The sequence below is a fragment of the Loxodonta africana genome, chromosome 4 (assembly GCF_030014295.1).
Source record: "Loxodonta africana isolate mLoxAfr1 chromosome 4, mLoxAfr1.hap2, whole genome shotgun sequence".
NCBI lineage: Eukaryota > Metazoa > Chordata > Mammalia > Proboscidea > Elephantidae > Loxodonta > Loxodonta africana.
Genome location: NC_087345.1, coordinates 159,929,751 through 159,956,784, shown reverse-complemented (window position 1 = coordinate 159,956,784; position 27,034 = coordinate 159,929,751). Strand labels below are relative to the sequence as shown.

Here is a 27,034-nt window from a genome sequence, read left to right as displayed (position 1 = left end):
GCTACAGTAGTTAAGGTAGCATGTGAAATGTGCAAGGACAGATAAACTGATAAATGGGACAGAAACAGTCCAGAAACAGACCCAAACGTATACCATCTATCAGTAACAAATCATACCAAAAAGTCTAATAGTCTCTCTGCATAACTTAGAGAATACAAGAAATATCTTAACCAAGCCTGGAAATGCCAAAGTTTTATTTCAACACAAAATAAATATGTATTTGAAGATATAAAAATTGAAAACACATATATTGTAAAATATTTCAAATGGAAAGTCAAGAGGTTAATTATTCAGAAAATATAACTGTAATAAATATGAGAAAGTTAATATACGTGAGATATAAGACAAGGCACCCAATAGAAAGAAGAGCAAAGGGTTTACACAACAGCAAATTTAAACGTCCAGTAAATATCTGAAAATATCTTTTTCAGAGACATATAAATATGGATTACATGCAAAATAATTTTACACCCATAAGCTAGAAAAAAATTCCAAGAGAATTATAGTATCTATTGATGATAGGCAAATAAAGGACACTCTCATATTTTGCCAGGGGAAATCGAAGTATTAATGTTTTGGCATTTCTCCAGCTGAAAGAACTGCAGAAAAAATTCAAGCCTCAAATTTCAATATTGAAGGAGTCTATGGGGAAAATATTAAACAACACAGGAAGTATCAAAAGAAGGTGGAAGGATATACAGAATCACTATACCAAAAAAGAATGGTCAACATTCAACCATTTCAGGAGGTAGCATATGATCAGGAACCAATGGTACTGAAGGAAGAAGTCCAAGCTGCACTGAAGGCCTTGGCAAAAAACAAGGCTCCAGGAATTGACAGAAAACCAATTGAGATGTTCCAACAAAAGGATGCAGCACTGGAAGAAATTTGGAAGACAACTATCTGACCAACCAACTGAAAGAGATCCGTATTTATGCCTATTCCACAGAATAGTGATTCAGTCAAATGCAGAAATTATCAAAAAAATATCATTAGTATCACGCATAAGTAAAATTTTGCTGAAGATCATTTAGAAGTGGGTTCAGCAGTACGTCGACAGGGAACTGCCAGAAATTCAAGCCAGATTCAGAAGAGGATGTGGAACCAGGGATATCACTGCTGATGTCAGATGGATCCTGCCAGAAAGCAAAGAATAGCAGAAAGATGTCTACCTGTGTTTTATTGACTATGCAAAGGCATTCGACTATGTGGATCAGAACAAATTATGGATGACATTGCGAAGAATAGGAACTCCAGGACACTTAATTGTGTTCATGAGGAACCTGTACATAGATCAAGAGCCAGTCATACAAATAGAACAAAGGGATACTGTGTGGTTTAAAATCAAGAAGGATGTGCGTCAGGGTTGTATCCGTTCACCATACTTATTCAATCTGTATGCTCAGCCAATAATCTGAGAAGATGGACTATATGAAGAAGAATGGGGCATCAGGATTAGAGGAAGACTCATTAACCTGCAATATGCAGATGAGACAACTTCGCTTGCTGAAAGTAAAGAGGACTTGAAGAAATTATTGATGAAGATCAAAGACTTTGGTATGGATTACACCTCGACATAAAACAAAAATCCTCACAACTGGACGAATAAGAAACATCGTGATACACGGAGAAAATGTTGAAGTTGTCAAGGATTTCATTTTACTTGGATCCACAGTAAACACTCATGGAAGCAGCAGTCAAGAAATCAAAAGACACGTTGCACTGGGCAAATCTGCTGCAAAAGACCTCTTTAAAATACTGAAAACCAAAGATGTCACCTTGAAGACTAAGGTGCACCTGATCCAAGCCACGGTGTTTTCAATAGCTTCATATGCAAGCAAAATCTGAACAATGAATAAGGAAGCCTGAAGAAGAACTGATGCCTTTGAATTACGGTGTTGGTGAAGAACATTGAATATACCATGGACTGCCAAAAGAACAGACAAATCTGTCTCGGAAGAAGTACAGTCAGAATGTTCCTTAGAAGCAAGGATGGCAAGACTACATCTCACATACTTTGGACTTTCTATCAGGAGGGATCAGTCCTGGGGAAAGGACATCACGTTTGGTAAAGTAGAGGGTCAGCAAAAAGAGAAGACCCTGAAGGAGATGGACTGACACAGCGGCTGCAACAATGGGCTCAAGCATAACAATGATGGAGAGGAGGGCACAGGACCAGGCAGTGTTTTGTTGTGTTGTACACTGGGCTGCTATGAGTCAGAACCAATTCAATGGCACCTAAAAACAACAACAATATTTTGGTGGGAAGTAATCTATTGATATTTATTAAAAGTACAAATGAAAATTTTGGTAGAAAAATATAGTAGTCTTATTTCTAGTTACCTATTCCATAAACTTGAAGGCACCTTATACGAGCAAATATGTACCAGAATGATTTTTGCAGTACTGGTGGTACAACGGTTAAGAGTTAAGAGCTCAGCTGCTAACCAAAAGGTCAGCAATTGTAATCCACCAAGTGATCCTTGGAAACCCTATGGGGCAGTTCCAGCCTGTCCTGTACGGTCCGTATGAGTCAGAATTGACTCGATGGCAATGGATTTTGTTTTTGACTTTTTGTCATGATATTAATGTCACTCAATAGAGGAATGGCTAGATACATTATGGCAGGTTCAGATCAAAGCTTATTATGCAGAAATTAAATAACAACAACACAACGAATTAGGCATCTGCTTCCAGGCAAAATTTAGTATCAGAGACCAGGTTTAGTTTCCTGCTTTAAACCAGGGAAGAAAAAATTAAATAATGGTATTCAAATGTAGGACAATGAGCAGCAGAGAACGGTGATGTTGGACAGAGGAGAAACAAATGCGGTAAGCCACATGGTGTCCCAGCTTACTGCCTGGGCAGTTTCCAGGCTGTGACACAGGGAGGCAGAACCAAGGAGGAGTGCGGTGGTCTCACTGAATTGAAAAGATGGAGTTGGGAGTTTAGGGAGACCCAGGTAGCTAATTTTTACAAGGCAGGGTACTGGAGAGGCTTGCAAAGAAAGAGCTCTAGAGATCTGCAAAGAATCCCTCAAAGTCTCCAGCTGAGTACTGGCTAATACTTGCATGTGAGAAAACTACCTGAGTCTGGTAGAAGAATCCCTGAAAGGGTAGCTGGAACGTTTCCCAAAGTTCATACAGAGCTTGGAATTCTGGTTCTCTCACCAACCAGAATGGAAAAAATTAATGATACCCAGGCATTTTTAGGTTAAATACTCAAATGAAATGAAAACTTACCTGTATACAAAAACCTGTATTCAAATTTTATGATGATTTTATTTATAATCACTAAAATTTGGAAATAACCCACATGTCTTTCAATTGACAAATGGATAAGCAAACTGTGGTTCATCCATACAATGGAACACTACTCAGTAGAAAAAAGAAGGAACTAATGCTGCAACCAACAACAAGACGGAATCTCAAATCCAGTATGCTAACTGAAAGAAGCCACACCCCAAAGGCTACTAACTGTATGATCCATTTATATGACATTCCAGAAAAGACACAATTATAGGGGTATAAATCAGATCAGTGGGTGCCAGCGGCTGGAGGTGGGGGAAGTGTTGTCTACAACATGTCACAGAATTTGAGGGTTAATGGAGCTGTTTTATATCTTGATTTTTGTAATGGTTACATGACTGTATGTATGTGTTAAAACTCAGTGACTATACACTAAAAAGATTGAATTATACTGGATTTAAATTATATTTTAATATATAAGTGAAAAAAAAAAATCAGACTATACTTGTTGACTTGGAAAAACTGCCATGAGCTATCTTTGTGAAGAAAGCAAGATGGAGACAGTAAACAGTATGATCTCATTTTTGTAAAATGAACAATCACAGAAATGCTTATAACTTTGAACGTGTATGTATCTATTGGGTATACATGTTTATACTGTTATACAAGTGAAAATAAAAGTATGAGATAATTAACAGGAGTTACATATTTGGATTTGTCAGGGTGGCTAAAAAAAAAAAAAGAAAAAAAATTGCCATCGAGTTGATTTCAACTCATAGCAACCCCACAGGACAGAGTAGCACTGCCCCATAGGGTTTCCAAGGAGCGGCTGCTGGATACCAACTGCTGATCTTTTGGTTAGCAGCCATAGCTCTTAACCAGTACACCACCAGGATATCCTGCTAAAAATGGGAAAGTAAAATCCAAGCTAAAAAGATAGAAAGGAAAATCAGAAGGGCTTCACTTTAGAAAAAAAAGAAAGAAAAAGCTACATATGTCAACCAATTCAATTTTTTATGTAAACTGTGCCTGAATAACAACAACAACAAATACTGGAGATGAAGCAGTTTTTAAAAATCTGAGTGCTATAAACCTAAAGCCCGGAAAACCAAATGGACTGGAACACTATGGTCTTAGTATGGGAATTATTCAATTGACTCTACTGTGCTCACTCAGAACTTCCATTTCATTCTTTCTTTCCTCTTCCTGCTCCTGTTTTCTGTTTGTTTTGTTTTTTCCTTCTCTTCATTTTTATTTAAGTCCACTATTATTGTCTTAAGGTTTGATAATTATAACCTTTAATAAAGATGTGTTGACTCTATGATCCAATTTTTTTTTTTAACTTGCCCTTTCTAAAAACAGAAGGACTAAAATATCTTCCGCTTTCATACTTTGAATTATAACAGGTGCCCCAGTTTTCTTAGTTGAATTGATATCTCTCAACATTGTTTATATCACAGGCAAAGAAAAATGGGTCTTTCAATATTTAACACTGTGACTTTCTGAGAATCTTGTTAGCATAAATCGTAAGTAGTAATTATAAATGGGCATGAGTCTGAAGGTGAATTATAAACGTGTTTTCTAATTATCACAACCCTTGTATTATTCCTACTGGAATGGCCTTTTTTAAAAACTGTACATGACACCACCACCAACAATATCTATCCACATTTATGGGGTTCTTAGTATATGAAAAAGTATTAACAAGAATCATTTCATTTAATCCTCATAAAAATCTTATGTGAAAGGTACTTTCATTTTCCCTAATTTATACCTAAAAATGGTAAAGCACAAAAGTATTAAGCAACTTGCCCAGCATCATAACCATGACTTGACTGCCAGCAGTCCATGCTCTTTACTACCTTGCGATGGCAGTTTTTACATAAGAACAACACAACACAGAATGCAAGCAGCTTTCTTCTGGGAACTGCTACACTGGCTCGGCTTTCAACATCTCTCACTTATATTAATTCAGCACATTCGTGTTTTCTGTAGCCTAGGCTTTGACCATCTCCATATTCCTGATGTCTACCAGAATAGTCTTTTAGAACAAATCTGATTGGCCACAAGCTTAAATAGGGCTAATTAGATCACTAACATCCTCCAGGTAAATTTCAAATTCCTAGACACTCTCTATAAGTACCTTCCTTCTTTTCATGTTTCAGTTTTTCTATACTCCCTACTTAACCATACATGTCTCTCCATCAGAACTGCCTACATTTCTCCCATACTCTTTCAGGATATTTCCTGTAATTGAGACACATGCTCTGATTCTGCCATTTCTTTTTGATTTGATCAGTTCTGCCTTCCTGGCTACTTTTCAATTTTCTTCAGTGCTTGGTTCAAGGGTCACCTCCTTCAGTGAGGTATCTCTAATTCCTTTCAATCACTCCCCGCCCTGTAAAGCATTTATCATATCATAACGCAGTTTCTTATTTTGCTTCAACTACTGGACTTAAAACACCTCAATGACATTGACAATGGCTTTCAAATCTGTACATCCACTTCTAGTGCATGGTTTGTACTCAATAATTGGTTGGAATAAATAAAAGAAATGAAACAGCATATGAGCTTGGGAAGTGTACTATATAGTTTCCATTAGGTTCCTTTTTATTTTAAACTTTATCCAAACTGTCACAAAATGTTCAAGAAAAACTAAGCCTTACTGACACAAAAGCAAGGATTAAGAACTCACTCCACTATTAAATAAATGAGCTAGGTATGGGCCAGATAAGATAGTCAAAGTTCTAGCCCCAAGTGCCACCAAACCAAATTTCCAATGGTTGTGATTAAAAATAGGTTCAAAGGTTTTTGGCATGCTTCTTTAGAAAACTCAAAGGAAAAAGAAATATGATCAAGTTCAATGGGGTTAAGTGAACTTAGAAGATCCCTCGTACAGTTGTGTTATTCTGAAGTCAATATGATTTAAATGTGTACAGTGAATGGTATCTGATGACATAAAAATACAAACAAAAGAGAAAAATACAACACAATCCTTCTGTTTTTATTGGAATTTCATGAACCCTTATTGGAATGCTATGTGTAGTTATGGTTGCTATATTTTAATAGAATATATAAAAATTATAATAGTGGTTAAAAAAATGAGAAAGAAGTAAGACTTTTCATTACAAAGAAGCCTGAAGAGTGACTAAATTGCACTCAAGTGTTTGTAGATAAAAAAAAAAAAAAACTTTATAGATAGTGCTAAATCCCTGTTCTTTGTTCCCAGAAGGAATATTACACTATTTTTCTTTCTCTTTTGCAGGAATTGAATAGCTCTAAAAAGAAGGGAAGCCTACTGTTGTAGATTGAATTTTGTTTCCCTAAAATATGTGTCAACTTGGCTAGGCCATGATCCTCAGTATTATGTAATTATTCTCCATTTTGTGATCTGATGTAATTATCTATGTGTTGTAAATCCTAATCTCCGTGATGTTAATAAGGCAGGATTAGAGGCAGTTATGTTAACGAGGCAGGACACAATCTACAGGTTTAGGTTGTATCTTGAGTCAATCTCCCTTGAGATATAAAAAAGATTAAACAAGCAAGCAAAAGAGAGTTGGGGTAAGATATATGCACCCCTATGTATTTTTTTTTATGTATTTTTTTTTTTTATGTATTTACTCAAATGAGCTAAAAGCTTATAACCAACAAAAGTTGCACATGAATGTTTATAGCAGCTTTATTCATGATTTCCCAAAGGTGGAAGCAGCCAAGATATCCTTCAATAGGTGAGTGGCATAGCAATACAATAGAATATTCAGTCATAAAAAGACGTGAGTTATCAAACCACAAAAAGAAATGGAGGAACTTCAAATACATACTGCAAAGTGAAAGAAGCCAGTTTTAAAAGGCTATATACTGTTTGATTCCAACTATATTACATGCTGGAAAAGGTAAAACCACGGCAACAGTAAAAAGAGAAGTGGTTGCCAGAGGTTGGAGGGGGCAGGCAGTAATGAATAAGTGGAGCACGGGGCACTTTTATGGCAGTGAAGCTATTCCGTATAATACTATAATGGGGGACAAGTGATATTACGCATTTGTCAAAACCCAAAGGACTATTCAACACAGAGTGAACTCTAAAACACTATGGATTTAAATCCATAATAATGTATCGATATTGGTTCATCAACTGTAATAAATGTGCCCCATGTGCAAGTTGCTAATAATAGAGGAAACCGTGGGTGGGAGAAGGGTATATGGGAGTTCTGTATTTCCTGTGCAATTCTCTATAACCTAAACCAAAACAAACCTATAAACTGTTAAATGGTTCTAAAAAATAAAGTCTAGTTAAAAAAATGAGACAACAAATGTTAATTATTAAGACAATGCTTCTTTCTGGAAATTCAAATAATTACCAATTATTAAGTTGGACAGGAGGGGTTAAAGAAAGAAAAGCCAGAATTGTACTTATATAGTCTAATAGATACCAATGAAAATACAAAGTATCATCATTCAGCAACTTGAGAAAAAGAAAAAAATTACATATAAATATTAATATATACATATATACTTTTTTTTTTTTTTTGAGGAAAAAGTCCTACCATGACTTGTGTTTGTTGTGTGGTCAGCATCGGGAAGATGGTGCTCTCCACCCATCAGACCATTCACTAGTTCCCAGAGTGGGTCTTCCGTGAGTAACTGCTTCCAGCCACAGAAACCAGTCTCGAAGTCACACATGATATGATTTGATGCTATTATACATGGAAAAGAAAGCCCGTTAAGGTGAAATGCAGTGAAACATGGTCTCGATATTAGTCAATAAAACCGAGGTGGTCAGAATAATCATCCCCTGTGTAATGAATTTTTTCTAATTATCAGAAAAAGGAGGCCTGGTAACACAGTGGTTAAACCCTCGGCTGTTAACCAAAGGTATGGAATCCCTGGTGGCCTAGTGGTTAGGAGCTACAGCTGCTAACCAAAAAAGGTCAGCAGTTCAAATCCACCAAGCACTCCTTGGAAACCCTATGGGGCTGTTCTACCCTGTCCCATAGCGTCGCTATGAGTCAGAATCTCGCTATGAGTCAGAATCAACTTGTCGGAATTTTTTTTTTTTTTAACTGAAAGTTGGAGGTTCGAGCCCACCATCTTCTCTTCTTCCAACCTCACTGAGGTGTTCTCACTGAAGGCCATGTGGAGCCTCACCTTTCTGTAGTCTATCTAGAAGTCTGGCACATATCACTCTAATTGACCAAATTTAACGATGAAATCAAATTTAATGATGCAAGGTGAAACTTTTGAGCTTTTCACCTGCCACGTATGAACTTCATGAGATGGTATGAAAAAAAAAAAAAAAAAACATCAATTTGAAAGCGGAGAATTAAATTTTAGTCTGGACACCAGAAGAGCTTGAGGTGAACATACCAGTATTTGTCCCATTTTGCTACTTTGTTTCTCCAAAGAAAACGCTTAGCCATTTTGGAATTGCAGTTAAATCAGATATTCTGAGCTTTGCTTTTTTTCGTATAAACCATTCTCTTAGTACATAAAAGAAAGAGAATACTAAAAAGTCGGCAAATACTTCAGTTCCTACATTTATCACAAAATAGTTCTAGAGAAACGGTTTGAGGTAAGCTATATAAGCTCCTTTCTCAACTTTGACACCAAATTAATTGGAACAACAGCAGGTTTCAGAGAACTGGGCAGTAAACTAGAAATTCTGACAAATTGATTTTTGCTTTTGAGAAATTGATTTCTTTTTTATTTTAAATAAACTTTTATTTTAGAATAGTTATAGTTTCACAAAATTATTGGTAAGACGGTATAGAGTATTCCCTTATACCCCACACCCAGTTTTTCTTTATTTTTTTAAATTGTATTTTAGATGAAGGTTTACAGAACAAATTAGCTTCTCGTTAAACAGTACACATATTGTTTTATGACATTGGTTAACAAGACCAAGAAATGTCAACACTCTTCATTCTCAACATTGGGTTTCCTATTACCAGCTTTCCTGTCCCCTTATGCTTTCTAGTCCTTGCCCCTGGGCTGGTGTGCTCCTTTAGTCTCGTTTTGTTTTATGGGCCTGTCTAATCTTTGGCCGAAGGGTGAACCTTGGGAGTGACTTCATTACTGAGATAAAAGGGTGCCTGGGAGCCATACTCTCAGGCTTTCTCCAGTCTCTGTCAAGCCAGTAAGTCTGGTCTTTTATTTTTTTTTTCGTGAGTTCAGAGTTTTATTCTACGTTTTTCTCCTGCTCTGTCTGGGGCCCCCTATTGTGATCCCTGTCAGAGCAGTCACTGGTGGTAGCCGGGCACCATCTAGTTGTACTGGTCTGAGTCTGGTGGAAGCTGTGGCAGTTGTGGTCCACTAGTCCTTTGGACTAATCTTTTCCTTGTGTCTTTAGTTTTCTGCATTTTCCCTTGCTCCTGAAGGGGTGAGAACAGTGGAGAATCTTAGATGGCCACTCACAGGCTTCTAAGACCTCAGATGCTACTCACCAAAGTAGAATGTAGCACATATTCTTTATAAACTATGTTATGCCAATTGAGCTAGATGTTCCCTAAGACCATGGTTCCCACAGTCCTCAGTGCAGTAAATAGGTTCTGCCAGGAGTATGGATGTGTCTATGAAGCTTCCATGACCTTGCCTTGTATGAGTTGTGTTTTGGCTTCCCCAGAAATATGTACTGTCTTACCCTTCACCAAAGTTACCATTTATCTATTGTCTTATTTAGTGTTTTCCCATGCCCGCCCCTCCCCTCCCTTGTAACCATCAAAGATTATTTCTTTTTGTGTGTAAACATTTTCATGGTTTTTACAGTAATGGTCTCATAATATTTGGCCTTTTGTGACTGACTTATTTCACTTACCACAATGCCCTACAGATTGATCCATGTTATGAAATGCTTCACAGATTCATCATTTTTCTTTATCATTTCATAATACTCCATTGTGTGTATTTACCACCGTTTGTTTATCCATTCCTCTGTTGATGGGCATCTAGGTTGTTTTCATCTTTCTGCTATTGTGAACAATGTTGCAATGAACATGGGTGTGCATATGTCTCTTTGTATCACGGCTCTTATTTCTCTAGGATATATTCCTAGGAGTGGGGTTCCTGGATCGTATGGTATTTCTATTTCTAGTTTTCTAAGGAAGTGCCATATCATTTTCCAAAATGGTTGTATCATTTTGCGTTCCTGTTAGTAGTGCATAAGAATTCTGATCTCCCTGCAGCCTTTCCAGAATTTGTTATTTTCTGTTTTTTTTTTTTTCTTTTTATTCATGCCAATAAAGCTGGGGTGAGATGGTATCTCACTGTGGTTTTGAACTGCATTTCTCTAATGGCTAGTTATCTTGAGCATTTCCTCATGTGTCTGTTAGCCACTTTAACGTCTTCTCCTGGTGAAGTGTCTGTTCATTTTCTTTGCCCATTTTTTAATTGGATTATTTCTCTTTTGTTGTAGAGGTCTTGGATTTTCCTATAGATTTTAGAGATTAGACTTTTGTCTATAATAGCCAAAATTTTTTTCCTACTCTATAGACTCTCTTTTTACTCTTCATAAAGTCTTTTGATGAACATAAGTGTTTAAATTTTAGAAGATCTCAGTTATCTGGTTTATCTTCTGGAGTTTGTGTGTTGTTGGTTACTGTTTCTGTCCTGTTAATGCCATATATTAGGGTCTCTAGCATTGATCCTATTTTTTCTTCTACGAAGTTTACAGTTTTTGGCTTTATATTTAGGTTTTTGATCCATTCTGAATTAGTTTTTGTGTATGGTGTGAGGCATAGGTCCTGTTTCACTTTTTTTTTTTTGCAGATGGACATGCAGTTTTGCCATCACCATGTCTTAAACTGATTGTGTTTTCCCCATTTGACAGACTTTGGGCCCTTATCAAAGATCACGTGACCATAGATGGACGGATTTACATCTGGGTTCTCAATTCTGTTCCATTGGTCAATGTAACTGTTGTTGTACCAAACCAGGCTGTTTTGACTACCATAGCTGTATAGTAGGTTCTGAGGTCAGGTAGTGTGACTCCTCCTATTTTATTCTTCTTCCGTTTCCACATAAAGTTAATGATGGGTTTTTCTATCTCTTTAAAGGATGTTGTTTGGCTTATTTGTTTTATTGGCTCCTGTTTCTCCTCTTTATCTTCTTCCTCATACCCATCTTAGCCTCACACATCACAACCTCCCCCCTCCATCAATATGCTGCCTACAAGAAACACACCTTAGAAACAAAGATGTAAATTTATCAAAAACCAAAGGATAGAAGAAAATATATCAAGCAAACAGCTACCAAAAAAGAGCAGGAATGGCAATACTAATCTCAGATAAAATAGACCTTAAAACAAAATCCACCATAAAAGACAAAGAAGGGCACTATATAATGATTAAAGGGATGATCCATCATGAAGACATAATCATAATAAACATCTACGTACCCAATGACGGTGCTCCAAAATACATAAAACAAACTCTACCAGCACTGAAAACAGAAATTGACAGTTCCACAATAACAGTAGGCGACTTCAACACACCACTCTTGGTAAAGGACAGAACATTGAGAAAGAAACTCAACAAAGATACAGAAGAGCTAGAGGGCATAATCAGACAACTTGACCTCACAGACATATACAGAACACTCCATCCAGCAGCTGCAAAGTACCATTCTTTTCCAATGCAAATGGAATGTTCTCCAGAATAGACCACATTTTAGGCTACAGAGCAACCCTCAAAATCTAAAACATTGAGATAATACAAAGTATCTTCTCTGGCCACAATGCCCTCAAGGTAGAAATCAACAACAGGAAGAACAGGAAAAAAAAATCAATTACATGGAAACTCCATAACACCCTGCTTAAAAACCACTGGGTAACGGGAGAAATCACAGATGGAATCAAAAAATTCCTAAAATCAAACAAGAATCAAAACACATCATACCAAAACCTTTGGGACACAGCAAAGGCAGTCCTTGGAGGTCAATTTATAGCAATAGACACACACATCAAAAAAGAAGGGACAAAATCAAAACATTAGCTACATAATTCAAACAAATAGGAAAAGACTAGCAAAAAAAGCCCACAGCCACCAGAAGTAAGGAAATAATAAAGATCAGAGCAGAAATAAATGAAAGAGAGAACAGAAAAACAATAGAATCAACAAAACTAAAAGTTGGTTCCTTGAAAGGATCAACAAAGTCAACAAACCACTGGCCAAACTGACAAAAGAAAAACAGAAGAGGATGCAAATAACCCAAATAAGAAAAGAAATGGGGGACATTACAACTGAAATAAAAAGGATCATGATAGAGTATTATGAAAAACTATACTCAAACAAATTGAAAACCTAGAGGAAATGGAAAATGTCTAGAAACATACTTCCTACACAAATTAAGATGATTGAATTAATTAAATTAACACAAAATGATGTTGAAAATCTGAACAGACCCACAAGAGAAGAGATTGAAAAGGTAATAAAAAGAGTGCTGAGGGAGCTTACCATTGGAGTGGAGAGACAAAAAACAAAAACAACAACAAAAAAAATGGAGTAAAACAAAAAGAAAAAAAGGAAAAGAAAAATTAAATTAAAAAAAAAAGAAGAAAATTCCCCAGGGATCCCACCCGTGCAGCTGCACAGATCAGGGAAGTGGTTCCTTGGCCACTCAGAACAGCCTGACTAGAAAGGGCCGAGATGTCGACACATATCAGGTATTCAGGAGACAGAAAAAGAAAGTAAGTATAGAGAGATGAGAAATGAAGAAAAACAAAAAGAAAAAAAAAAAAAAAGAGGAAGAAATACCCCCAGGGATCCCACCAACACAGCTAAACAGACCAGGGAAGTGGCTCCCATGGTACACAGTACAGCCCAGCAAGAAGGGGCTCCCAAGCTGCAAAAAGAAAAACAAACCAGAACAGAACAGAATAAAACAAAAAAGGCCTCGGGGAATCCCACAAATGTGGTGGAACAGACCAGGTAAGCAGTTCCCCAGGCAAGAGGCACTTCACAACCTTTCAAGAAGAAGCAATGATGTCACACAGAGTCAGGTGTTGGAGAGAAAGGAGGGGGAAGAGATGAGAGTCAGGGGAGAAACAAAAGAAGCGAGAAAAGCATCACCAGCAACAAAGAAACAACACTGACAGAGCTTGCCCATGTGAGTGGGGCAAATGCAAGGGGTGGAGATTTGGAGCCGGTGCCTCCTGGCCAAGAGACTGAAACCAGCAAGAAACGGGGCTCAGTGGGGGGAAATAGGGTACATATGGGTGAGATGATGGAAATAGGGCAGGGGTTGGAAAAACGTATGTTGGTAGTTACCAGGTGCTCTGTCTCCTGTTGGGAGCTCTGTGAAACTTCCTTCCCAAACTCCCTGTCCCCCACTCTTCGATGTGGACAGGGCAAATGCAAGTGGCAGCATGGAGCCCACAGCTCTTGGTGGAGTGACTGCAGCCAGCTAGGAAGCAGCAGGGGTCAATCAGAGAGAGAAGGATGAGGGATGGGAAGAGGTATATCACTGGTTACCCAGTGTTCTGTCTCCCGCTGGGAGTTCTGTGAAGCTGCTTTCCTGTACTCCCTGTCTGCCGATCTCCACCAGGAGTCCAAGATGGTGAATCTGTCCTGCATTAGCAGTAGAGGACCTCCGCTGATATCTCTCCTTGCTCTCCGTTCTCTGTCAGTTTCTTATTCCATTCGGTGCTTCGCTGGGTTCTTTATCCTTCATTTGACCCTTAGGCTTCCAGGATTGACATTTGTCTCTGTTTTACTTAGTTTTTAGGGTCTTTGCTGTGGAGGGACGGCGTGGTCCCTCTGTCTATAGTGCCATGTTGGCTCCTCCTCCTTGAGAAATTAGTTTTTATGGGCCTCAATTGCCTCATTTCTAAAGTAAGAATCACAGGAGCCCTGGTGATGCAGTGGTTAAAGTGCTTGGCTGCTAACCAAAAAGTTAGCAGTTCGAACCCACCAGCTGCTCTGCAGGAGAAAGATGTGGCAGTCTGCTTCCATAAACATTTACAGCCTTGGAAACCCTAAGGGGGAGTTTACTTTGTCCCATAGGGTCGTTATGAATCAGGATCGACTCGATGGTGGTGGGTTTGGGTTTTTTTGGAAAGCAAAAATCATAGTATCAGTCAGTCTTAGATAGTAGGTTTGAAGATAACTTAATACAATTAATGTAAAAACATATTCCCAAATATTCCCATTAATGCTGAGACATTTCTGTAACAGTGGGAGAAGGAGGAGGAATCAAAATAATCCATCCGGTGTTTTGACAAGCTCGCTAAGATCATAATGTTATCATCTTTAATAGCAGTAACAGCATACATGTTACCACTGAGCTACAAGTATGTGACAGGTGTTTTATATACCTTACTACTAGTCTTCACGAGTACCCTACATGTAAGTATAATTATCACCATTTTGTGAAAGAGGAAAATGGAACTCAGAGCACTATCTGCCTATGGTAAGTTTAGGACTTTCTGGGTTTTTTTTTTTTTTTTTTTTTTTATGTTTAAACTATGATGCCAACCTAAGCTAGGGACTCTATCTCAAAATTAAGAAGACTCCAGCATCATATTCTTGTTCTTAACAGTTTCAATTTTGAATTATATCATGAATTTAGACCAGCATGTTGAATAAGGTCACAATATCTTAATAATTAAAGAATCTTCAAATCTCTATAAACAAAGATGCCTGGTCTTCTTAGCAAATATTTCATCAGCAACATGTCAGTTCTTAAAATATTAAATATCAGTATGTGAATGGAAATGCCACTTAGGTTTCCTGTACATGTAAATTAAATGTTTAGGTCTCAGCTATGCTTGCTTAGAAAGTAATATAGTTAATAAACAATTAAACATTTTCATTTTTTATAAGCAAATATAATTTCTCCCTTAAGCAGATTCCTTCCTCCCAAAAAAATAATAACCAAAAAGTAGTTGACTATATTCCAATAATTGAAAAGGCCTTGCACGTTACTTCCACATTACTTGTACCAATATGACAAGGAAGTGCAGTTCTCCAATATATCTAGCAAAATCTAATGCTCCTGTATACGTTTTGCTTTTCTCAGCTCTGGCTACAAAGTTTACAGGTCACTACTATTGATCAAAAGTTACTTCTCAAAGAAGAGTCTCTTCTCTTTTTTGACACCCTATAGCAATTATGACCTAGCTGTAACTGGGCACTGAGAGTATCTTCTGGTGTAGTTCCTTGGTCTTCTGTGAGCTTTGCCACTTACTAGACCACTTCACAACTCTTGTATAGGTCAGTTACGAAAGACTCTAAATACATACTTCACCTCCAAAATGTACTTGAAAATTCCAAACTCACAGCTATGAACTTGGCCAAGGAACTCTTCCACCTCCCTGCATGGTTACCACCAATTCGTAGAGACATACTTCCCGAGAGAAGAAAGTCTTCCAAGGGTAGGATGACCACACTTCTGAGTTTGCCTAGCATTGCCCCAGTTTATGCATGTCATATGAGCATAACAATTTGTAGTTCTCCTTTTCCTTCTCAGTGTCCCTGTCTGGGCAATCAATTAAATACTCCCCAGTTCAGGCAATAAATTATATATTGCTACCCAAAGGAAGCAAGTTCATGCAAACAATCTTCTTCACTGCTATGGCTACTGAAGTAACTGAAGTAACCATTCTAATTCCCCAACAAGGCAATGCTGTAAGTTGACAATAAGACCAATGAATATAGATACAGAAAGTTCAAAGTGACCCAGGCATCATCAAACCCTTAGGAAGAGTCTTCACAATTATGTCTGTGTCACTAAACCAAACACATCTAAAGAATATTTCAAAACAAACTAATTTTGATTGTATTTAAGTGCTGAAATTTGGATTTAGGACAAAAGTTTAAAATATCTCTTTCATTACTTGCATGTTTTATCAGTTAAAATGTCAATCATTACACTTTTCATAGACCACTAAATGCCACTCTCCTTAGAAAAAGAAAAATAATTTTTTAAAACCCATTGCAATAAACATACGTGAAAGTAAGATGGTATAGTCACCTCTGTGAAAATCTTAGTAAACTGTTAAGCTGTTTCTACTGATGATATTAGTTAGCTCCAGTACACTTGAAAGGATTTTTTAAAGCTAAGTATTCTAGAACAAAACTGCACTATAAAATATAAGTCAAATCCCAGTTACCTAACTTGAGTTTCTTCCATTAATATTTCCCCTGCATAATTCAAAAAGTTTAAGGCGAAGTTATAAATATCTGAAGAATACCAGGAGAGTAAAATGCATTCTGGCAACTGATAAATGCCTTATCATTTCATGTATGTTAAATGCTACATGTTTATAAAATCTAAAAAATCATCTATTCATGTTATAAAATGTACAATTGTTATAAACACTGATTTTGATTGGTGGCTTTTCTTTTAACCTTCTACGATTATAGAATTCACTTTATCATCTCTAATAGAAGCATGAGATGTGACATGTTCATAATTTTAGAGAAATTGCACTGGGAGTTCATCAGGTAGAGTAATATTTTCAGATTATGACAAAGCTTTCTCTTGCATATTTAACCGCCACAGCATACTAACAGAAGAAAAAGAATTTCATTGTAGCAGCTGAAGAGAATTCTTCCGGCTTGTGAAAATTAAAATACACATGAGTCATCCTGTTCAGAAGTGAACCAGTCTTCTATGATATAAGCAAAAAGTATATGTGGAAAATGAATGGGAGTTATTTCATTCATTGAGCGCAACTTAGATTATAAGCATTTTCATAATATTAAGAAACCGCAAGGATCTTTGCTATACTAAACATACATATGAGTATTCCCCTTACCTTCTGGAAATATTTTAGTATTCAACAATTTTTTTTTTCAAAACATGAAACACATCCAGAGACAGTGTCATAGGAAAAATTAAATGCACTGTATAGAATCCTTGGTTAAGCTTCTTTCACTTGAATATTATATTTACTTCTTTGAAGATTCACAATTAATGTTTGCTTTTTAAATGATCTAAAAAAATCCTACAATAAAAAAGTTCCACTTTTTTCCACAAAACTTCCCAAACTGTTTTGACCACAGATCTGTATATTGCTCAATCTCTTTTTGGCGGGGGAGGGGGGAAGGAGGAATTTTATTTGTGTGTATGCAGAGTATCTGTCAACATGGCAGAGAACAGTCTGTGTAACAAATTGGGAAAGATATATATATATACCTTAAAAGTCTGGGAAGTAACACTGTCTGTCAAAAGGCACAGGCATCTGTCCCTGCATTCATGCAATGGAAATAGCAGAATGGCATCAAGAGATATTCTACTGAAAAACGCCATATATGTAATCAAAGAAACTATGATAAAGGAAGAGAAATGGGAAAATATGTCCAAAATCAGATGCTAAAATACCTACATACTCCAGGTGGGAATTTGATTAAGAAAGCCAATTCAAAGGAGAACATAAAGAACGCTTCGCCACAGGAAAAAGACTAGAGAAGCTAAGCTTCAAAATGGGTAATTGAAAAAGAATGGAAAAAAAAAATTTTTTTGGTTATTCAAATAGAGAATAATACAAACTGTTAGAAAGATGAATTTCCCCAAAAGAAATGGGCCGAATTGTCTGTGAAAAACTAAATAAACATATAAAGGAATCTTACATATTCCCATTAGAGAAAAATGCTCCTCACATTTTTTTTTTTAATGAAAGAAGAGAACCACCTAAAAATGCTATTAAGATCACACTAATTGATAGACTATTTTGTTTAAGCTAGAGGTCTGAGGAATTAACTGAATCACTGTTTACAGACTGGCCAGCAGGGGAATTTCCCCTTGCTTTCCTATCTTCACTATCCTGCATCACTGTTGTTCTTAATAAAATCCTTATTCACCTATTGACAGAAGCATATCGTACAAAAATATTTTCCTTAAAAAGGAGACATTTATCTTGTGGCAATATTTTTCTGTTGCTCAAAAAAATACCTCACTAAAATAAGACACCGCAGCAGAATAAATGTCAAATTTTTAGTTAAAGAAACACTTGTTTGTGATATAGGAACTGGACTCATTTAAGTTGAAATTCATCATTTCTAAAGAGACACAAGTATTTTAGTTGCTAAGTTACCTCATATAGGAACCATCAAGAGCATTGTAAATTAAATTTTCTTTTAAATATAACTAGATTAGAATAGTAATGGGATCTTTTTAAATCACTCCTATCAAAGGCTCTTCATAAAAACCCTGAAGGGAAGATGTTCTGAGACTTTTTTGTCCAGTCATGATTCCAACAGTGGGCTAAAGTGATTTCCATGGTCATCATGGCTGACCTGAAGAATTGAGAAGAAAAAAATCCTACATTTAATAAGATTACGAGTACCACCAGTTATCGTTAAGTCGATTGCTCCTCATCATTAGAAACCTATAATATACGCTTCCAAAAAGAAAGATATTAAAAGGTTTCCTCCCCCACTCATTTTTCTCTTTAGCCAAAACACACACACACTCACACACACACACTCACACACACACACGCACCTCTCCACTAATCGCAACTATTCATTTGTTGAACAAATAGAGTTTGCAATTTTAGCAACTTGCACCAAAATACTAAATGAACATAGGGACTCCCGAAGGAACGGTGCTGATAGCTTCAGAGTGAGAATGTACATTAATCTAAGACAATGTTCATCTTATTTAATACACATTAACTTTACCTTGTTCAAAACCAAGACTACTACAAATCCAGTGACGGTCATGAATTTGAACATGTAAACAGTGAACTGACAGCTCTCCACCGAGAATTAAACCATTAATTCACTTACAGCAAGTTTCCGGGGCCTCATCACTCCCGTCAGCGCAGTCCTGCCGAGCGTCACACACTAATTCCTGGGCAATGCACTGGCCAGTAGCACAAGCGAACTCATCTGCAGGGCAAAGCTCTCTGGATTGAGCCTGTACACAGGCGTAGACCCAGAGGTGATCGAGACCAATGAAACCTCTTTGGCTCAAAAGAGTCCCTTCAAAAATAATCTTCAGGAAAAAAAGTAAAGATGTTATAAGCTTATAATCTCTTGAAAAAGAGAAAAAAAAACCTGGAGAATTATAATACAGTTTAAATCGTTATTGAGAAAAACGACAAGTTTCTTTAAAGAACAATCAAATGCAACTGAAAATAAAGTTTATATTTGATATTACTGACCCACAATTAGATGACGGATGAACACATTAACTCCACTAAAGCTTCAGGAAAAACACTTACCATCACATGAAATATGACGTCAGTCTAACCACCTATCATATTCTTGACTGCAAACTTGTTCAGTGGTCCTTATTTCTGTAACTCTCTTTCTTCGATTTTCAAGAAAAAGAATAAGCATTTATCTTTACTTGTAAAATAAGAACTATAACCTCATCTGAGTTTTATCTACTGAAGCTATTATTTGAATGCATGAGAGAAAAATCAGGCAAATAGGAAAGGGCAAAATATAGGATATAAAATTTAAAAAGAATAAATACTTAAGAAAATCTATTAAAGTTGCTTAAAGAATAATTTATTTCATCAAAGAAGTGCCAGTTAAAGGGAATAAATCTCATTCTCTTGAATCAAATTGCTAGCTTCCCTGAAACAGTATTAGTGCAATAACCATTACACTGCTAGGCAAATATGAGATAATGTCATAATATTAGTATTCCTTAAGGCTCTACCAAGAGCAGTGGCTAGTTAGCACCAAATATGAAGGAGTAGTATAAACAGCTGAGTATGTGGCAGATGACTAATTCTCTCCTGTCCAATATGGCAGCCACTATTCACATGGGGATATTTCAATTTAAGTTAATTAAAATTAAATTCCTCAGTCATACTACCCACATTTAGAATATTTAATAGCCATGTGTGACTAGTGGCTACCATATCAGATGGTAAAGATGTAGAATGTCTCCATTATTACAAAGTTCTATTGAATTGCACTGAATAGTTGTTGTTGTTAGGTGCCATCGAGTCCATTCCCACCATAGCCACCCTATGTACAACAGAAAGAAACACTGCCTGGTCCTACATCATCCTCACAATCATTGCTATGTTTGAGCCCATTGTTGCAGCCACTGTGTCAATCTATCTCATTGAGGGTCTTCCTTTTTTTCTCTGGCTCTCTACTTTACCAAGCATGATGTCCTTCTCCAGGGACGGGCCCCTCCTGATACCATGTCTAAAGTGTGTGAGATGAAGTCTAGCCATCCTTGCTTCCAAGGAGCACTCTAGCTATACTTCTTCCAAGACAGATTTGTTCATCCTTCTGGCAGCCCATGATACAGTCAATATTCTTCACCAACACCACAGTTCAAAGGCATCAATTCTTCTTTGGTCTTCCTTATTCATTGTCCAGCTTTCACATGCATATGAGGTAATTGAAAATATCATGGCTTGGGCCAGGTGCACCTTAGTCCTCCAAGTGACATCGTGGCTTCTCAACTCTTTAAAGAGGTCTTTTGCAGTAGATTTGCCCAATGAAATACATCGTTTGATTTCTTGGCCTCAGCGTCTATGGGCATTGATTGTGGATCCAAATAAAATGAAATACTTCACAACTTCAACATTGCCTCCATTTATGACGATTCTCATTGTGAAGCACTGAACTAAAAAAACCCAAAAAAACAAATCCAGTGCCATCGAGTCAATTGCCACTCATAGCAACCCTATTGGTGTAGTGGTTAAGTGCTATGGCTGCTTACCTAAAGGTCGGCAGTTCAAATCCACCAGGCACTCCTTGGAAACTCTATGGGGCAGTACTACTGTCCTATAGGGTCGCTGTGAGTCGGAATCGACTCGATAGCAATGGGTCACACTGAACTAGATGTTAAATTGCAAGTAAGACATTGGGAATAAAGACTCCCTCCTTTTAGTTACTCGCAGTTTAAAGTTTCTGAATAGATTTTCTTTTTTCAAAACCATGGGCAATATATATTTATATGTTTGTTAAGTTTGCAACTACAGTTAACAATTTACAAAATAATACTGCATTTAAATAATGTCTAATAATAAAAAGGTTTGTACACTAATGTACAGTTTCCCCATAATGAATAACATATATATATATATACATATATAAATTTTAGACTTATAGCTATATATTTTCATAGCAGCAAGGGATCAGATATGCAGAAATATCAGTCTGGATTTCAAAATTGATGAGTTTAAACTCAGATTTCAAAAGTTGGACATTATTGAAAATCTTATTACATTTACTACAGGCTTGGAAACCTAGAATAGCTTCCAAATTTATTTATTTTTACATTTTACTCTGATTTTATCTTTGGGTCAAATAACAAAACAAACAAATCCTTAGTTTATGATAAAGAAACTGTAATGGATTAGCCTTTTTTTAAAAAGTTATAAAATTTATGTAAAAGTTATATAAGCTTAGAAAAAGTAAAATAGTGTCTAAATGTTAACTCAATAGGCTTGATATAAACCTCAGCTTTGCTGAGATTACTATAATACTGCTATTTTTCAGGAATTCTGACCTCTGCAGTATATAAGATTCTAAAAATTTACTCAATATCTTTTGGATTATATCTTCTAATACTTATAAAAAGGTATGAAAGTGGTATTATAGTAAAGGAATTAAATTCTTTTAACAGCCACAAATACAAACACTCTTATTATTTTATTACTCACACTCCAGCATAAAATCACATGTATAATCTATATACATCACAAGACACCAAGGCAATTTTTCTAAGAGATAGCATTCCAATCGAGGATATGTGTATTTCAGATGCATCTCTGTATAGGTAGAATTATCCATTTGTTATAAAGATGTAAATTGTTGTTATTGTTAGGTGCCATCAAGTCGGTTCTGACTCATAGCGACCCTATGTACAACTGAACGAAACACTGCCCAGTCCTGTGGTGTTCTCACAATCGTTGCTATGTCTGAGCCCATTGTTGCAGCCACTGTGTCAGTCCATCTCATTGAAGGTCTTCTTCTTTTTCACTAACCCTCTATCTTACCAAGCATGATGTCCCTCTCCAGTGACTGGTCCCTCCTGATAGCATGTCCAAAGTACCTAAGAAGTCTCACCATCCTCGCTTCTAAGGAGCACTCTGGCTGTGCTTCTTCTAAGACAGACTTGTTCATTTTTCTGCCAGTCATGGTGTATTAAACATTCTTCACCAACACTATAACTCAAAGGTGTCAATTTTTCTTTGGTCTTCCTTATTCAGTGTCCAGTTTTCACATGTATATGTGGGGATTAAAATATGGCTTGGGTCAGGCACACCTTAGTCCTCAAAGTGACATCTTAGGTTTTTAACACTTTAAAGAGGTCTTTTGCAGCAGATATGCCGCATGCAATATGCCATTTGGTTTCTTCACTGCTTCTTCCGTGTGCGTTGATTGTGGATCCAAGTAAAATGAAATCCTTGACAACTTCAGTATTTTCTCTTTTTATCATGATGTTGCTTATTCGTCAAGCTGTGAGAAGTTTTACTTTCCTTATATTGAGATGTAATTCATACTGAAGGCTGTAGTCTTTGATCTTCATCAGTAAGTTCTTCAAGTCCTCTTAGCTTTCAGCAAGCAAGGTTATGTCATCTGCGTATCACAAGTTGTTAATGAGTCTTCCTCCAATCCTGATGCCCAGTTCTTTATATAGTCCAGCTTCTCGGATTATTGGCTTGGCACAAAGATTGAAAAAGCATAATGAAAGGATATAACCCTGACATACACCCTTCCTGATTTTAAACCACGCAGTATCCCCTTGTTCTGTTTAAACGACTGCCTCTTGGTCTATGTGCAGGTTCCACATGAACACAATGAAGTGTTCTGGAATTCCCATTCTTCACAATGTTATCCATAATTCGTCATGATCCACAGAGTTGAATGTCTTTGCACAGTCAATAAAACACAGGTAAACACCTTTCTGGTAGTCTCTGCTTTCAGCCAGATCCATCTGACATCAGTAATGATATCTCTGGTTCCTTATCCTCTTCTGAATCTGACTTGAATTTCTGGCAGTTTCCTGTCAAGGTACTGCTGCAACTGTTTTTGAATTATCTTCAGTAAAATTTTATTTGCATTTGATATTAATTATATTATTCAATAATTTCCTCATTCTGTTAGATTACCTTTCTTTGGAATGGGCACAAATAAAAATAGAGCTCTTCCAGTCAGTAGGGAATGTAGCTGACTTCCCAGTTTCTTGGTATAGATGAATGAGCGCCTCCAGTGCTGCATCCACTTGTTGAAACATTTCAATTGGTATTCCATCACTTCCTGGAGCATTGTTTTTGCCAATGCCTTCAGTGCAGCTTGGACTTCTTCCTTCAGTACAATCAGTTCTTGATCGTATCTTAACTTTTGAAATGGCTGAACATTGACTGGTTCTTTTTAGTACAGTGACTCTGTGTATTCTTTCCATTTTTTGATGCTTCCTACCTTGTTCAATATTTTACCCATAGAATCCTTCAAAATTGCAATTCAAGGCTTGAATTTTTTCCTACAGTTCTTTTAGCTTGAGAAATGCTGAGAGTTTTTGTTTCTGGTTTTCTAACATCAGGCCTTTGCACATTTCATTACAACACTTTGTCATCTCGAGCCACCCTTCGAAATCTTTTCAGCTCTTTTATTCCATCATTTCTTCCATTTGCTTTAGCTTATCTAAGTTCAGCAACAAGTTTCAGAGTCTCTCCTGGCATCTATTTTGCTCTTTTCTTTCTTTCCTGTCTTTTCAATGACCTTTCACTGTCCTCACGTATGATGTCCTTGATGGCACCCCACAGCTTTCCTGGCCTTCAGTAATTAGTGTTCAGTGTGTCAAATCTATTCTTGAAATTATCTCTAAATTCAGGTGGGATATACTCCAGGTCATATTTTGGCTCTCACAGACTTGTTTTAATTTTCTTTAGCTGCAATTTGAACTTGCATAGGAATAATTGATGGTCTGTTCCACAATCAACCCCTGGCCTTTTTCTAACTGATGATTTTGAGATTTCCATCGTCTCTTTCCACAGATGCTGTTGATTTGGTTTCTGTGTTTTCCATCTGGTGAGGTCCATGTGTATAGTCACCATTTACATTGTTGAAAAAAGGTATCTGCAAAGAATAAGTTGTTGGTCTTGCAAAATTCTATCATGCAGTCTCCAGAGAGTCATTCTATCACTAAGGCTGTATTTTTCCAATTACCAATATGAATTACTGCCTTCAAAACCTTCTGCTGAATTTCTATAATAGTTAACTGTTATCTGCTTCATAATGTGATTTGCTTCCCTATTCAGTGCATGGTGCTGGGAGATGCTAGGGAGGGAGTCTATTGAGAAGGAGGAAGCTTTAAACAAGAGTAGTCACAAGCTGGTTCCTCCACTCAGGGGCAATTTGACCTGAGCAGGGCCAGGTACAATAAAAAGAATTAGGTAATTGCTCTCCCTAAATGTACAAATCTATATGCCAAACTTAAATATTTACCAATGGGTGATATATTCACTACGGCAAATCTAAAAATTAAACTAGTGATTTAAAAAATTACTTCTTTTCTCTCTTATACCTTAAATTGCTCCATATCTTCTGGTATTAACACATCAGCTTTGACCCACTTGCTGTGAGTTGATGTGTTGTATGTCCACAACATTTCTTCTTCCTTTGATACAAAGAAAAAGGTATTGCTCATTCCCCAAATTCTGCTTTCACATTTACATATCTGCTCTCTTAATTACATTTTTAGTAGTGATTATCCTACCTGTATGATATGAGACCAAAACAGCAAACCCATTGCCCTTGAGTCAATTTCAACTCATAGTAACCCCATGGGACAGAGTGGAACTGCCCTCCAGGGTTTCCAAGACTGTAAATCTTTACCAAAACAGACTGCCACATCTTTCTCCAATGAGCTGCTGGTGGGTTTGAGCCACCCACTTTTTGATTAGCAGCCCAGCACTTAACCACTGAGCCACCAGGGCTCACTGTATGATATCAAGCACTCAAAAATCTAAAATGTTGTTGGTATGGATTCAAAGCCGTGTAACATTTTTAAAAGGAAAAATAAGGAAATCAAGCATGTAGTAAAACTGTTTAATTTTTTATGAATTTAGAAGACAAGAACAGAATTAAAATATGAATGGAATCTTAAAAGGAATAAAGTAGCACACTTTATAAATAAAATTCCAAATACCTATTAATAATACTAACAATCTAAATGTTGATTCCACTGATGTTAGTGTATTTTGCAGTATTGTCATGATACTAGAAAAGATAGGGCAGTCAAACATTTAATATAAAGGTAAACAGGGTACGTTTTCCTGTACCATCTCAATTTCTCTCTCTCTCTCTCTCTATATATATATTTTTTTTTTTCCTTATAGGAGAATTCATTCTAAGTTCCAAGCAATACAAGTAATTTTCTGGAGATGATATTTCTGTAGTTTAACTTTCCGGTCATTCTATCAAAGGCCCTTTTATGTCTTCTAGATGATATTGCTCATTTTCAGTAATTCATAACTGAATTTAAACTTTTTAAAATTCATCACTGATGTTCAGGAGTGATTAAAATAATTCTCAGGATTAGAACATGTATGGTAAAAATTTCTGTTTAAATTTAGAATAATAACTCATTTAACATTTAATGAGCATTAGTTGATTACAAAACATGTGAAAGCACTATCCTAGGTTACATTTTTTAAAGCATCTTTAGCTATCACTTAAGCTTAACAACAACAACAAAAATCTAGAATTTTTTTTTAACTATGCCTTTGTTGAAAAGAGAAATTGGAAATTATATAAGGTTAAAAACTACCTGTAAGCTCACTTGACCTGATTTACATGGCACAGGTGGCAGTAACTGAAATATTGCTGAGGCATTAATGGTACAACATATTCCTATAAAGTTTAACCTAGTTTTTGGTTTGTTCCCAGAACCAAAGAAGTGGTAAGGAGCTATTTCCCTACTCCCCACAACCCCTTCACAAATCAAATGAAATATAACAAATTGATTGTAAGACAGTGGGGCTACCAAGTGCTGTTGCAAAAATGTCACAAAAAATATAACAGTCACAGAATGTTAGAAACCATGTCTAGGCCAAGTAACAAAGAAGAGTTTATGAGGCCCTTGAATGAAAAGTGCTTACCTAACTATGTCTCAGATCTCTGTGAGTGCCTTGGAGAGGAGGAGATAGAAGAAAGAATTCAGAACATGATGAAAATGTCACAAAAGAAACTGGGAGAGGTGATATGATAGGCTGGGGAGAAAAATGGAGGATTTCTGCTGAATTTTCAAGTATCTCGGTAATAAGAATTCTACTACCTGAGGATTAATTATTATGGTGTTTCACACTTCAGGAGAAAAAAGAGCAGACGAAAATGTTATTGATGGGCGGTTGGTGGCACCCAGTAGGAGTAAATGATAAACTTCCCTTGAAAAAACCGGTGTGATTGATGTCATGTGGAAGTTTCAGCTGGATTGATTCAAGGCATTCAGAGCTAAAGGAAACTAACTTTGATACTTGACTGTCTTTCTTTCTCAGCCAGAATTCCTGCAAGTATTGCCAAATACATGTTTCCCATTTCTAAAATGACTTCTGTGTTTTCTTCACTTTCATCTCTCAATGAATTCTTCTTCAGAATAGAAATTCTCAAAATGCCTCAGGTGTTTTCCCGCTTGTAGAGTGCTTTCAGTTAAAATCAGGTAGAGAAGGGCCTAGATTTGTTTTATCTACCAGCACTACCACTACAACTTTCACTCTACCTCATGTACCAATGTTTTTTTTTAATTCAAGTGATTCATTTGTCTGGATTTAATCAATAATTCACAGTCTTTAAAACTATCTAAGAAGACCTGGTTGCACAATGGTTAAGCACTCGACTGTTAACCAAAAAGTCGGCCGTTCTAAC

The 27,034-nt window shown here is 36.6% G+C and overlaps 1 protein-coding gene across 1 annotated transcript in view; it reads right to left on the bottom strand.

Annotated features, from left to right (window-relative positions):
• Positions 1-27,034, bottom strand: part of MALRD1 (MAM and LDL receptor class A domain containing 1) — a 956,759-nt gene that overhangs the window by 824,621 nt on the left and 105,104 nt on the right. Inside the window, exons 9-11 of the mRNA XM_064284901.1 lie at positions 24,696-24,788; positions 18,977-19,184; positions 7,796-7,945 (exon numbers count right to left, since the gene is read on the bottom strand). Of these exons, the coding sequence (XP_064140971.1) occupies positions 7,796-7,945; positions 18,977-19,184; positions 24,696-24,788 (451 nt within the window). The remainder of the gene's footprint in view (positions 1-7,795; positions 7,946-18,976; positions 19,185-24,695; positions 24,789-27,034) is intronic.